Source organism: Channa argus, chromosome 18, assembly GCF_033026475.1.
Source record: "Channa argus isolate prfri chromosome 18, Channa argus male v1.0, whole genome shotgun sequence".
Taxonomy (NCBI): Eukaryota; Metazoa; Chordata; class Actinopteri; order Anabantiformes; family Channidae; genus Channa; species Channa argus.
In genome coordinates, this window is record NC_090214.1 from 18,117,501 (window position 1) to 18,133,127 (window position 15,627).

The 15,627-nt window shown below is 38.3% G+C and overlaps 1 protein-coding gene across 1 annotated transcript in view; it reads left to right on the forward strand.

Moving 5' to 3' along the window:
• Window positions 1–15,627, forward strand: part of npr2 (natriuretic peptide receptor 2) — a 51,280-nt gene that overhangs the window by 14,221 nt on the left and 21,432 nt on the right. Inside the window, exons 6-10 of the mRNA XM_067483422.1 lie at window positions 3,007–3,142; window positions 5,078–5,162; window positions 10,998–11,118; window positions 12,114–12,188; window positions 13,169–13,246. Coding sequence (XP_067339523.1) covers window positions 3,007–3,142; window positions 5,078–5,162; window positions 10,998–11,118; window positions 12,114–12,188; window positions 13,169–13,246 — 495 coding nt within the window. The remainder of the gene's footprint in view (window positions 1–3,006; window positions 3,143–5,077; window positions 5,163–10,997; window positions 11,119–12,113; window positions 12,189–13,168; window positions 13,247–15,627) is intronic.

Genomic DNA, 15,627 nt, shown 5'->3' on the forward strand with positions numbered 1-15,627 from the left:
TGCTGATGTTGTCTAAAAACAAGCAGCTACAGAAGACTTTCTTTAAAATGAAACTTTGATTAAATCATCAACTATCTCATAAGTAAGCAAGACTACAGAGGGGAGTGAGCATTAGATGCTGTCAATACTTGTTTTTTATGATAATCGGTGCAGTAGATGTTTGGTTGGTGCCAAAAACCTTTTGAAGTTTGATTCCCAGGCCAAAGCTGCATAATACACATGGGAGTGACACTTAAAAATGCAGTGATTGTATTTTTATGCTTGTGTGCTGACAACAGCTGTGGTCACAGAAGTGTAATGTTGTTGGGAGGTTTGTCCATTCCGTTCTTGTGAAAGCGATATCTCAGATTGCCTGGAGGGGATTTCTTCAAATTTAGCACTTAGACCCAAGGATTAGATTTTGGCGGTCAAAGGTCAAGGTGTCAGAGACCTTCTGTCTTTCCCTTTCTCTTCTACAAAATATCTCATCACACCTGGAGGGAGTTTTATTGTATTACGCACAAAATTTTACTTGGACTCATACATGAACAGACAACATGAGTCTGGACAAATGTGCATGTAGATGGAAACTTGACTGCTTGGTGGAGGCCTACTAATACTGACATGATGACATAGGAGTTAATAATAAGTAACTCGTTTATATAAAACATGTTTTTTACAAATAGTCTTAGTTATCATTTATCCCAATTGGAGAACTTGTTGATTTACACCCAGAGCTTGTCCATGAATCATTTTCAGATTCAGTGTGTAAATATGATGAGACAGAATAATGAAACTGGTGGAAAAAACCACACAAAGCTAATTTACTTAATGTAGTTATGTTTCAAACCTCAGCCTCTGCTTGTGTTGGGCCGTTGATAGAACGACCTCCATGACAGTGGAGTGTCATGGAGGTCATTCTGGGGTCTTTACTTCTCTAATGATAAGATGCATAAAACCTCAATGTTCCTCAATGTTACAGGCCTCAACACACATTTCTGTATGTTGTGCTCTGCAAAGACTCGTGTGAACTGCTCCAGTATTTTTCAGTTCTTTTCACTGAGGGTAGAAGAAGTGGGTTAGCTACATTTGACTAAAGAAGATAAATGAGAGCAGGAAGTCAGGCTGAGAGCCTCTGAGGACAGCTACAAAATACTAACTGCTCGATTCTTAGGGCTGATTGACCCGAGTAGCCAGCAGCCTGGTTGAAAACATTGCTGGTTTCTTTCAGCTTTCATATACCTGTATGAACTTCCATTAAAAACAAATCAATACATAGAATTTAAATGCAGATGGCTAATGCATACATTTTATGTTCTGTTTGTCATTTTCTAGTTAAATAAGAAAACTTTTCTTATCTATGAAATTACCATGCTGGTGGTGTACTGGGGTATTAATACAGCATCCATCAACCTGAAAACGTGATATATAACACTATTACCAGCAGAAAAATTACAGAATTATTGCTCCACAGATGCTAAGATTATAATATAATAGACTGTTAGTGTTTTATACATCTGTACGCATAGTAATATGATCTTAAGCCCAGTAGAGACATCTCATGTTTGTGAGAACAAGAATAAAGCACAGCAACATGGAGGCTTGTTATAGCTAAAAGTATGGGGACACCTGTGCTCCCACATTTTAGTGTACTTTTGGTGTTGATCTGTTTTTATTTTATTTGCAGTGAACACAGAGACAAGGCATATTTTTTATTCTGCATTCTTCGTTTGTCAAAACCTGCTGCCTACATATTTCCTCAATCCAGCTGACAGTTTGGTCCGATCAGGGGAGAGTTAGACTAGTAGCCTGGAGCGTCTGGTCTCAAGGTCAGATGAATAGCAGACTACAGAGGTCTAATAAAATCTAACTTTACCCCCCACTGCCATTTTTATTTTTTTTAAACTTTAAGTCTTTAGCTCCTTCTCAAAGGACACCAGTTGAGGAAGTTTATCACCAAACCTTTGGTGCTGTAAGACCAATTAAAAATAAACGTGGTGGATTTACCTTACTGACAGTGTCCCCTTGCACAAAGAATGGTCTATAAACAAGTCATCACAAACTTTGTCCACAGTGAATATTTTATGCTTTCTATTTCCTTGGCACACTGTGAACAGGTAAAACTGTCCAGCTTCCAGAATTGAAGATATTCAGAGATACTAAAAGTTTTTAAGAGTAAAGTGAATTGAAGCAGGTTATTTTTATTTTTTTTGGCAGTGGACTTAAAAACAGCCCCTAGACTGAAATGCTGCAGCTATTTCAGACTGTGCAGCCTCTGCCCCATCACCCATCACATTCTGCAATGTTTTGATGACCTTCTGTAGGGGTGTCAGCCTTCAAGCTTTTAGCATGGAGGACACAACATGCTGGGAGCAGGAATGGAAAATTTAAAAACTCTTCCAGCTCATGGACTCGTGTTTCACAGCAGGACAACAGATGCTGCTCATGAATCTATACTGTCAAAATATAGTTTTCTCTCTCACACACAAAAGTTATGCAGAATTTTTGCCAGCATCTTGAATCTTATTTGAGAATTATGATGCAACAGCATTATACAGCAGCTGCTCCTCCCAACATTCACATGAAGTTATTTTAAATCATTTTTTTTATTTAAATCAATCATCTTAAGACACTTTAAAAAGTAAAGTCACGACCTTACAGAACTATAAAGAATCCCACCAAATACCCCCAAAGCAAGCGATGGAGGTGGGAACCTCCCACAGAACCAGGCTCAGGATGTGTGAATGCCTCGTCCTGCTGGAGTGAGTGGAGAGTGGAGAGAGAAATTAAAAAAGAGACACAAGAAGCAACACCCATTATCAAGGATATATATAATCAATTGAAATTGTGACCTGATAATGAAGCTATAGATCAAACTTTTCATCCCCAGCACCACACTGCTACCACATCTGAAGGTTCACTAGCGTATGATTTGAAATAGGAAATTTCTCTCAAGTGAGCAAACACCCGATTCCCTGTGTATTTACATTCATCATTGTAAAACTATGCTCTCCTCTGTGTTTTCAGCTTGTTGCCTACTACAATGGAAGCACCAAAGAGATCATTTGGTCCCAGACAGAGAAGATCCACTGGCCCAGTGGAGGTCCACCTTTGGATAACCCCCCATGTGTGTTTTATCCAGATGATCCAGCTTGCAAAGATGGTATGACAACTGTACACCATCCATCATAATGACACATCGCTTCTCAAGAGTTAAATCTACCTACGGATGGTTCTACCTGTTTGTGAAGTGAAGTGAAGTCATTTTTAGAAACAAACAACATTAGGTTGACTAATGGACATGCTAAATTCAGGAAATTGCATGAAAAGAATTATAATGAGGAAGATCATGCTTAGCATTGACATAAAGTGAAATTATCCTTCACTTAATGGCAGAATTTTCCCCTTGATTTAGAGAAAGATTGAATTGCTCATCAGATGGATATTAGAGAGGACTGATGCCTTGTTCAGATTATGACTGTCATCTCACACAGGGCGTATGATATTTTTATGTTTTTATGCTTTGATGATGAATTTGTTTTCCCTTCAGCTTCATTACAATTCTCCCCATCAATGAAGTGAAGGAGCAAATGTAGAAGATTAATATTTGCTTGAATCACAAGCAGTGAGACAGATAAGTGCTGGAAATGGTCTTTGGTGGATGAACTGTGTGTCAGTTCTAGAGAGAAATGCCACGGATGATAAACTGAGGAGGAAAACCAATGCAATTATAAATTGTATTTTGGCATGAAGCAGTGATAATAAGTAGAGGAGCAGTAAATCTGACTCTGTCCTAAAGTCTAAAGCAACGCTCAAATAATTTGCAGAGTTGAGAGCCTGGATGTCGCCTTTTCCTGTGTTGCTTTCAGCACCAAGGATAATGAATGGTTGGTAACTTGCAGAAACACATTGAAGACTTAACAGTTTTGCACCATGTACAGGACAGACAGACAAAGAAAAACGAAGATTTGACAAAACACAATATGGCATTAAAGCAACATTTGCAAAATTTACTTGGCATCACAAGGAAAAAAAAATGTAAACAGTTGGATTCTCCTGTTTGCATTCACATTGTTCTTTTCTGGTGTGAGGTTGCTGAATTGATCTGCCAGGGGTTGTGTTTGAGTTCTGCAAAACTGTTGAAACAAGTGAGATAATATTTATGATCAATAAGACTAATAAAGATCTGAATAGCATGTTAGACAGTTACTAATTGCATTTCCTACCAAGTTCTGAACACCAGCTTTATGCCGTGAGAGTAAAGTGTTGTTGTCATGGTGAAGTTAAACTTTACATGGTTTTTAGTGCTTATTGGCAAATGTCTGCTAGCACAGAGGTGCTAACATGGCTGTAGGGACTTGTTTCTCTGTCGTATCCAGGCTAGTTGTTCATCCCATGGATGTTTTAAGACAACTGGCTAGAACACAATTGCCTCACTATGTGGTGTTGGTCCTGAGGACTTTGTTTGCCTTTCCTCAGATACTTTCTGCTGTACGAGGCTGAATATGTCCTAAGTCCAGGCATTTAATTTTAATATGTTTATTTTATTCTTGCGATGAAAGTAAATAAGTGTATTTCCCAAAATATTGAATGCGTTCATTCAATGGCTGCTACTAAATTTACAGGTCAGAGAACACAAAGAGAAAACTAAGGTTTGAGATTAACTAAGCCATGTTTAAATCTGTAATAATGTTGTTTTCTGTCTTGATTCTACAATAAGCAGTTGCAAAAATGTGTAAATGTACATGATTCTGCTAATAATGCATTAGATGAATATAACTGTAATTAACAAGTTAGAAACACTGTCTGGTGTTGATTCCTTTTCAGCTTATTCTGTGATTTACAGCAGGTGGAATAATTAGTCTCCATCAGGGTTGTAAAACTATATCAGGAATGTCACAGCTGTGTAATTGTGTGAAATTTTTGCCGGGGTTTGCGGTTGACAGATTGCTAAAGCAGTGCAGTCGTACTCTGGGAAATCACAGCTGTGTGTTTCTCTGCATACTGTTGGTTTTTCCCTTTCTTTGCAAAGATATGAAACATCTGTTGAACATATGTGACACAACTCAGAGTGGGATGCTTTCTCTCGTCTTTCCAGGTCATCTTCCAGTTCTGGGCATCGTAGCTGTGGGGTCAGGCTTAGCGCTCATCATTTTCGGAATCTCCAGTTTCCTCATTTACAGGTGAGTTTGATCTTCTCTCACTGATATTTCCTGTCTGTGCTGCTTTTAGCTCAAACTGCAGAAATGCTGAGATAGATAGATAGATAGATAGATAGATAGATAGATAGATAGATAGATAGATATAAATATATATATATATTATGTTCACCAAGTCCCAAATAAAAGAGAGAGAGATGTTTGAAACAGGATTAATGGTTCATGCAGCTATAGGTGCCAGTGTGGTATTTACATGATTGTTGCTACGGAAACAGCTCAGCAGGTGACAGCATTAATAAGTGTGTTTGAGGTGCCAAGTAAGCTCACATACTGGCCCCAAACAACCTTTGCTTCTTTTCTCACTTAATGATCATTAGTGTGTTCATTACATTTCTTTTCTTTCTGCTGGATTAAAGCTAAATGCCACCTATTTTTAATAATTCACATGCTGCTGATGTCAGGTGGAAAATCACTATGAATTCTGTGCTTCTCTCAAAACAAGCTTGTAGCTTGTATGGACGCTTAGAAATCCTATTAAAAAATATCTAATGCACTTAAAATCTAGGCTACTTAGTTTCAAATATATTTGCCAGAGTAACTTACATTTCTGGTTGTGTATATAATATCTCTGTATTTTATTGCAGCGCCCTGGTTTGTTCTATTATTTCAGATCAATACTGATCGTTTTTACACATGCCAGAAATAGATAGAACCTGAGGTTTTTCCTTTTTTTTTATGATTGTGTGCACAGAAAAATAAGCTAATCTGTCAGATTTGCAAAAATAAACCTTGTTATATTAGATATGACATTAGTAGCATTAGAGTTCCTACAGATCCTACAGACTGTGTGCAAGAAGTAAAGAAAAAATGAGATTAAGTGTAGTATTTCTAAGTGTACTGGTGTTAACCGCTGCCCCCGTGTAATTGTGTATATTTAGGATGACATATTGCCTGCCACATTTGTAAGGGTTGTAACATTGGTGCTTGGTGTTCTGCCGTAAAAACAAGTTCAAATTAAATAGTTTCAATGTGCCAAGTGGCACAGCCTCCATGTTTATGGGAATCACTCTGAAAATGTAATTGTGGTGCATTTAATTACACAATAACTGAATCATGCATGCCCTAAGCGATTGGGTTACCGCGAGGATTACAAAATTCTGCCTAATGTCATGGGTAAAAACTGAATGCTATGAAATTTTCCCTTTTCCTATCGCTTCGTCGAAGGTGTCAATATATAAGTAACTAATTGTGGTCATGCTGAATGAACGATCTACAAATAAAGAGGAGCTGATTTATATGTTACTGTACAGCTTACCTAACAAATCACATGGGTAATCTGATTACATCTCTAATACTAACTATTAACACAAACGAGTGTTAATCACCAGCCAATCAGAATGGATTTTGATCAGAGGAATGGTGGAAGAAAGATGGAGGAGCAGCTATCCACCTGAGGTAAATCCACTAAACCTCAATCTGAGTTAATCAATTTTAATATCAAATAACTACCAGATAATTAGACACAGACTGCGCTCTTCATATTTTGAACATTCATATTTGTTTCTGTTTTTTTTTTTTTTTTTTTTTTTTCCCCAGCTCTCAGTTCAGCAAGTGCAACGTGGTTTCCTAACTAGCTAGTTAGTTTTCCTGGATTTTAGGCTGGTAAGTTTTGTGAAACTTCTTCTTTTGGATTTTTTTTAAAACTGTAAATCAGGTACCCACGTGTAACAATTGGCGATTTATGGGAGCACGAATTTATTTCTGCTCTGATAATCCACTTTGTGATCCATTTTTGGTCTGGCCCCACAGTTTTTCTCTAGGCCATCTATATTTAAATTCATGATTTATATTTAGAAATGATGATTTACTTTTCATTTACGAAAAGTCATTTTGCACAGACCTGAACCTGTTGTCCTTTATTGGATTTTGAGGCAACTGCATGTGCCAAGTCCTTTTAATGCAAAACCTTCTGTTCATGTAAAATACACAAAACTCACCATTTCTAGAAGTCAGAGGCCTTTCTGTGATGGCTTGATACCAAACGCTAACAAATCACTTCCTGTTTTTGCAGACAAGTGGAACTTTCTTGTTGGACAGAGAAACAGACAGCAGAGCTTTTTTACAGCCTTCTTAAAGATCAGCCAGCTGCTGAGCGGCCTCCATGTTCACTACTTGAGCTACACAAACACCACTAAAATGTTTAAAACGCTTTACCAGTTTAATACTGTCGGTTGTAATTTTAATGATCAGATCAATGCAGAGCTGCTGAACTTTAATCACTCAAAATTTATATGGGGTTACAATTTATAAGACTGATATATTAATATTTAAATGATATATTTTTATAAAAAATAAATTGAAAATATTTTTATTCATCATATCTTTTCTTGGTGGTTATGTATTTGTTTATTTTTATAACATAAACAGAAGATTTTATAATCAGATAAATTAAATCTCTAATTGCTGGCAATAGTTTACAGGGCAGGCTTAACAAAACCAAAATGAATATGTACAGTATATAAAATGAGGCCTATACTGTGAATTTATTGGTGTATGTTGTATAAGAACTGAATAGATTATTTTGCCAATGCATCCTTATGACATGCTTCATACTGCAAATGATGCCTTATATTTGTCTAACGTACAGCTTAATAAAAAGCAACCTGTATACTTACTCATCTGTTTCACTGTATTGCTTTCAGTAAAACAAAAGCATTTTTTTTTATTTGACTATAAATAATTATGCCTCAAATTCAGTCACTTTTGTCCTAAAAACCGAAGGTAACAGCAAATTAAAACGGTATAGTTGAAACAAGATGATTCACACAAGATCAAGGTGTTTTACTTTATTGGCAAATATTTCATGTATCTTGTTTTGTAACGACATTTAGGGTTAGAATACTGCTGACCGATATAGTTCATGGAGCAACAGCTTGTCTTGCAGCAGATTTTAAAAAGACAAACATTTGACTACTTGTAGACTTGATTTTGGAGGCTGTTGTGCAGTGGCAGTGTGAGGGGATGTTAAGCAGAGCAGCAGCAGCTCTGTTGTTTTAATGGAGGGGCTGGTCCAGGAGAAGTATTCGCATATGGGACTTATGAAACAATAGGCCCAGTGTGGAGCCCAACACTTTGCCCCTCTGGCTGCCAGAGGTCTCTAACAAGCCTCTTTAAATAGAAAAATACCTTTTTGGGGGCGGCGGGGGTGCATTGGGCTGGAGGGCAGTGGTGGTGTAATGGTGTTTCCTGCCTTAAAAGTGGTTGCACATCAGCTTGACGTCAACCCAAACAAGAATCAGAATCCTCTTTAAGTTTCTGGGTCTGACAACACATTTTGTCCTGGTGAAAAAAATTGCAAGGAAAAAAGTTGGTCCACTTTTGGTTCATGTAAAGAGTGAAATATGTTGATATGCATCCCTCTGAAATAATTTCCTGCTGCCATCTGGAAGTGATTTACACCTTTTGGATTGGGTTGGAATGCGTAGGCTTTGCTCAGTTATCATTACTAAGTGTTTATTATAATAGTTTTATTTTTAAAAATCAAGTGTCAAGAAACAGCAGCCCCTCTGGGATTTGCCCCAGATGTGTTGATTTGCTGGAATGCCTCTTGAGCTCTGTGGTTGTTGGTGTTTGCCAGTCAGTCTAATGCTCAAAAATAACTCTCAAAACATGTCACAAATATCACTGACATGAAAATGACTCAGTTAATTAATCGGGTAAGGCTGTGTGGAAAATTGAAAGTTGTGGAGCACCCACCCAAAATGCAGCTCACAGCAAAGAGAAGCAACTAGAATCGTGTTAATAATGGATGTTGGTTTCTTATTTTACTCAAATTATGTATTTATACAATTAAATTGCATTTGCAAAAATCTTGTAGGGAATATAATCACAACGGGATTATTTTTCTCTATTAACATATTGAGGATATGGTGTCAACGTAAATAGCAAGTCACACAAATATGTTGCACGTATCAACATACTGTTCCTGGACTGTGTGCTTTTGTCTGCCAAGGGTTCAACGTTTTCAAAGTTATTAAACATTTTTAAGGTTATGTTTGCACACTTAGCAGTTAGTCGCTATCTCGGTCGACCTGTTTCTCCAGAACTCCTTCAGATTGTTTTTTAAAGAAGAAGCTATTTTTAAACTGGGAAGGCAGAGGGATGTTTATTATCATTCATATACATGTACTCCTGAATGTAGAGCCACAGGAAGCAAGTTTAAAAGTGTCACCCGTTAAAATGTATAAAAGGTTGTGTTCTGACTTAATAGAGAAAAAGCTGTGTTTATTCACAAAGCTAAAACCTTTATCCAATTTTAACTAAATCATTTTCATTGCATTAATCTAAAAGCACAGGAGACTCCTGAGTCAAACTAGGTCTGTAATGCCACATGTCTTTTGTATATTAAAACTCACTTTCCATTAGCATTTCATTCAGTCCCCAAAATATGTTGCATAGGAACAAAATGCAGCCATTACGGTCCCTAACAAAATGTAATAGCTGCTCCATTTTATTTGCAAAAGAATGCAATTCCTCCCAGAAAGGCTTGAAAAAAGTTGGGCAAAAATGTGCACGGTGCAATTTTAACCCAAACCCAAACACCATTAACATTAAATAATACCACCAATACTTAGCAAAACACACAAAACCAAACATAACATTAAAAAATGAATTTACCATACTGTCAAACTGAAAAACTCTTAGTGACAAGCTCGCTCCTCATTCATCAACACTGGTGCTGGCACTGCTTGTTACTAGTAATACAGAGCACTATAATAAACCTTTTCCATATTTTAACATATTAACATTATTGAAATACAATTTTACTTTACCACATTTCTGTCAATGCCTCGCTGCAAAATGGTACAGTATTACAGTGTTTGCTTACTGTACATTCAGTACTAACATATTCAAAGTCCAAATGATTATACTTACCGTACTTACTCGTGTAGAAGATTAAACTGTTTCCCTATTGCTGCTGGTGTAATGTTGAGGAAATCACCATTTTTCTAATGATATTGTTTTCTCAGCTTTGATAAGATTCACTAACTGTTTGCAATACTGATCGTGATTCTATAACGAGTTCTGACTTTTTTTTTTCAAATCACATCACACATGTTCTCCTTACATTTTCCTTTCTTCAGGTTCATGGAACCCAATTCGTTTTTTTTTTTTTTTTTGTTTGGAGTTATTTTTACATCAGTGTTTGTACAAGGATAAGGTTAGATCATCTGAATCCGCTCTCAGAGAGTTTGTTAAAAATAAGGAGTGTGGGAGTAATAAATAAAGACTGAAGTGGATGCTAATCTTCAACATGGTCATCACAGTTTTTCCATGTTTTACAGAAGAAAACACAGATGAGTCATCAGAACAAGTCTCCATCATGTATGTTTATTTAAAGTAGGTGATTGAACTCTTTCTGTGGAGTTTGAGCTATAGTAAAGGTTAAAATCTAACATAATACAAACACACAAGCCTGCTTGCATCAGTGCATAACTACATGCAAGTGTGGGACGTGGAGCAATCTGCAAATAGATTTGAGACTGCTATCTCAGGATATACTACCTGGACAGATGGGGCTCAAACAAAACTGCACAAATGGAGCAATTAGCTCTTCAGATTAAACCCATGAGGCTTTAAATGCCGTACAATCATCACTCATAATAAAACCACGAGTCATCAGACCACTTCGATTTCAGATTCCAAACTGTGCAGCCACAGTTTAGTGGTAAAAAAGCAGCTCATGACCTCTGCAACAACCCCAACGCAAACTTGTTATGTGAGACAGTTTTTCTGTTCTTTGCATTGTCCTTGTTGATTTTGCCACCTGTGTTTTTTTTGTTTTTTTTTATTGCCCAGGAAACTGAAGCTGGAGAAAGAGCTGGCTGGAATGCTGTGGAGGATTCGGTGGGAGGACCTACAGTTTGAGAGCCCCAATAAATACCACAAACGAGCCGGCAGTCGACTCACACTCTCACAGGTAAATGATCAAACGGCGCTGCTGAAATTTTTGTACAGAACAACACAAAATGTACAGTTGAGGGGACAGAAAATACAATTGTTAATTGTTAAAACGAAATTTTTATTGCAGGTGTTTTCCAGTGGGCTAAACCCAAACCTGCATCTACAACTTTTATTCATACAGGACGAGATGCTGCTGCTGTAAAATTGGAGCCATTAAGAATTGAAAAAACTAATTTGACACTTTAGTCAGCTTCACCATGTTCACACATGTTGTGCTCGGTATTAAAATGCAGAGAAAGTGAAGCTGCAGCCGAGCGAGTGCAAAAACCCTTTGTTAGTTTACACATTCCTGCAAGCTTTGCCAGTGGTTTTTTGAAAGGTGGCTGGGTTTGCGGTAGGCAGATGCATATTAAATGATTGTTAAAATAAGCTCTCGTCTGGCCCTGGTTCCTACACCCATAATACCTCGTCACGTTCCTCAAGTATCAGGTTCTATTGTGTGAGGGCTAATGCATCTCCACGGGGTCGTGTTTCCTCGCACACGTGCAAGCGTTCACGAAGAGCACTCGCACACACCTTTTTCATTACTGGTTTTTGCTCCAGTTCCTGGCATGTGATGTGTGTGTGTGGAAAACACAGTAATTTTCCAGACCAGTGTATTTTCCAGTGTGCCATGTGTTGCCAGTATTTGCATTCTATACCAGTGTGTAGTTGAGTGTCCAGGCTGTCTGTATGCAGTACACCCACTTAATTTCTTATTCACTTTGTGTGCACGGCAGACTTTTGCCCAAGGACGCGAGTTGTTGTTACAAAACTTAAAACACTTTCTTTTCTCAACTATAACTCAGAGAAAAATGTTATGTTGCACACAGAAAAGTAATTTGGATGAAGAATGTCAGTGGATGAACCCTTTCTAGGAAGTCCTAAATGACCGAGATTTAATCCTCTTTGCTCTAATCTACGCACCAACTCTTTTTTTTCCCTCTGCACTACTCTTTTCCACCTTCCCAGAGAGGCTCCAGCTACGGCTCCTTGATAACTGCCCATGGAAAATATCAGCTATTTGCAAAAACGGGCTATTTTAAGGTAAGGCTTAGCAAGTTCTGACATTTTCAACTCCTGCGCACTCCTTTACCACCCACACATGTGCACACTCGCAGAGAAAAGCAGAAAGCTGGAGAGGAGAGAGAAAGAGAGAGTGTGGGCGAATTTAGGTAGTTGATTTCAATGTGAGCTACAGAATGCGTCAATTTTCTTCTTCTTTTTTTTTTTTCTCTTTTGTTTTTGTTTTTTTCTTTCTCTGTTTCTACAATCCCGCCTCCCAGTCTGGACATGGCCATCAACTTGTTGCTGCTGTTAATTTATCCTTTTAAGACAGAGGAGGTGTGAGAAAAATGGGACAAAAAGAGGCTGCTGACTAATGAGATGTCTTTGTTTTTAGCTGCATGATGCAAGTTTCATATAAATGCTTATATCACAGCACAGCCTGAACGTCTCGTGTGCCACTGGAGGTACTGATACACTTCTCAAAGTCAGCACAGGCCAGTGATGACTAAATCTGATACCACAGCACAAACTGAGAAGTGTATTGACAACACTCCAAATTCTAGATAACAGCCTCTGAAATGAAGAATTCACTCAGGAGTCAGACACTGAGTGTGTCTGCTTTCAAACATGCAGCCATTATCAGCCCCTAGCTCTATATTTCACAGTGAATTCCACCTGAATTCCCATATGAACTGGCAGCTATGTTTCTTGGTGGCATTTTTTGTCAGCCTGTCACGTCTGTGGCTCTGAGAGATTTCACCTTGCTTCCTTTGTTCACTAATCCTAACATATCAAAGACACAGATACAGCTCTTCTGCTGCAGCAAAAAAGTACCTGCAGGCGAAACTGAAAGATGCAGTTTGGTCTTGGTTATATTCAGCATGCTGCTTTAGTTATTTTTCTCTCCCCTGTTAATGTCCCGGCAGAAATGATCTGTTGCTCTGGCCTTTATCTTTTCATATATTAAAAAAGTTCGTATTTGTGAGACCATCAGACATTGCTGTCTCCTCTCCACACAGGGGAACCTGGTGGCCATCAAACACGTCAACAAGAAGAGGATAGAGTTGACCAGACAAGTTTTACTGGAACTCAAACATGTAAGTTTTCACTAAAACACATTATGTTAATGTGTCTAACCTTCGATAGAGTTGCCAACTTCCAGATTTTTACTCACAGTTTTTTCTAACAGATGTTCAATACCAAAACAGAGGTAAAATAATTAATACTGAACAGCATTAGCAGCTGTTATATACACACAGGATGCATTCGAGCACTGGACGGAGTCACAGAGCGTAACACACAATGACTTTATAGTCTGTGTTAAACACGAGCTGTTCACTTTCTTACATTCATCAGGTGGACACGAAGATGAATGCTAATGTTGCTTTACATAAAAAAATAAGGTAGATGATACAAAGAGCATATGTCAGCGTTATGTTTACAACTTGGTCCCGCAAGTGGCCTAGAACTAGTTAAGGTAAAGCAGCTTTAAAGAGTTTATTGTCAGTTGATTTATCTTTGCAAATTTTTTGTTTAACAAGACGAAATCACTGCAAATTGCTACATTGCCCAGAAATATATGTATGTATAGAAATTTTTTATCTTCCTGACGAATCCCTTGGTTTTCGATTGCCATTCCTGTAAGGCCACCACAAAGTCCAAATTTCTGCTTTAAAAAACTCTAATTTAAATGGAATACATGTAAAAATATCAAGCTTGTTTTAACGATGCCATGATTTTTTTCTTTTAGTTGCACCGTTATGACAGAAATGTATGTTTTAGCTCTGCTACCTGTAAGTGCAGTGATTGAGAGTGTAATACAAGTAGCCTCTACTTCTATTTTTAGACTTTCCCTGCAGAAACAGAAGCCATAATTGTTGCATTTGCACATGGCATCTGTCTGAGAAACCATTGGCTTGTGCTGTTATTACTGAGTGCTTTCAGTGGACTTGCTTTGAAGGAGCCATGCACTGATACCTTGGCGTTAACTGTAAAGTGCAGAGCTGTGTTCATCAAATCCTTTCTTTGTTCAGTAAAATAAAACAACCATAAGCTGACATTATTCTACTTTATACCACTGCCGGGGAAAGACCTTCACGCAATGTTTAGCTACTTCACCCGCTTAACATGTCCCTGAAAACTGAAACTATTTCAACATCTGAAGGGCAGTAAATGCTTTATTTTATTTTATTTTCCCAGTATGTAATAAATTGAACCTTTTTATTAACATGCTGAAAAGCATGCTGTCACCAGTTCCACGGGTGCATGTCACTTGCTACACGAGTGCTTGTGGCAAAGAGTTTAATAACATCAGTTAAATGTCTCCTCAGCATCAGCGACGGCAGCTGTTGATCTTAGGCCTGCATTGGCTGGGAGACATTTTACAAGGGAGCGATAAGGACGCTGAGGGTATAAAAATCCACACAATTTCTGTGGCTTGATGATGGAAACACAGTGTGGCACAAGGAAACCCATAACTCGTAAATTACATGAAGAAGATGGATGTTCGCGAGGAAAATTTATTTAGTTTTTTTTACTTACTATATCTTTCAGTCTCCAGCTTACTTTATTTCATTTCTCTCTTAGTTTTCTATTTATGGTCCTTTGTGTTTGTGTACGTGTGTTCGTGCGCGCGTGTGAGTGAGCTGCAGCCAGTTGAAAGAGAGCAGTTTGGGCTTCTCGGATGCCTCTGCGGCCTCTCGGTCAGTCATCAGGCACTCATGGGAGAGAAGCTGCTGTCTGAGCTGGCAGCCAGATGGGGGAAGAGATGGGCCTGCCAGTGGAAACTTAACCACTTGTCTTCCAGCACCCGCTCTCTTCCTCCTCCTCCTCCTTGTGGTACCCCCCTCCCCACCAGTGTGCAGCATGGGAAATTATATAGGCCAAAGGGTAGGCTAACATCTCCTGTGCAGCGAAACAGGAGCGCCTCACTCTCTGGTTTTGGTGTGAGAGCCGCTGTCACTCACGGTGCTCAAAGAGGAGAAGTACGCTGTTGAAATTATGAAAACCATTTTTGAAGTTTCATGCTGCTCCTGTCAGCACTCATACAGGTGGGAATAGAGGACGACGTCTATGCAGAGTAAAAAAAAAAAATGTCTGGGCTTTTTCACACTTTCTCTTAAAAAGGATCTGCCAGAAAATGTTCTCCAAGTTCCCTCTGGATCACCTAACATCAGACATCTCTGTTTTGTTTTTTGTTTTTTTACATTTAAAGGATTCACATTTTGGAAGACATCTTAGCTCGTGAAACCAGCGTGTGATTAGTGATTATTTTCCATGTAGAGCAGCTTTACACGTTCTGCCGGCTCCAGTCTCATATTCCTGCTTGTACATCCTCTCAACACCTCAACACTTGTTTTTTTTTTTTCATCAACCTCAGCACACTGGCTCATTCATAACCTCCAAGGGCAAATTATACACATTGAACATGTTTCAACTGAGTGCCCTGAGCAGGAATGTGTCTCAACACGTAGAAAAA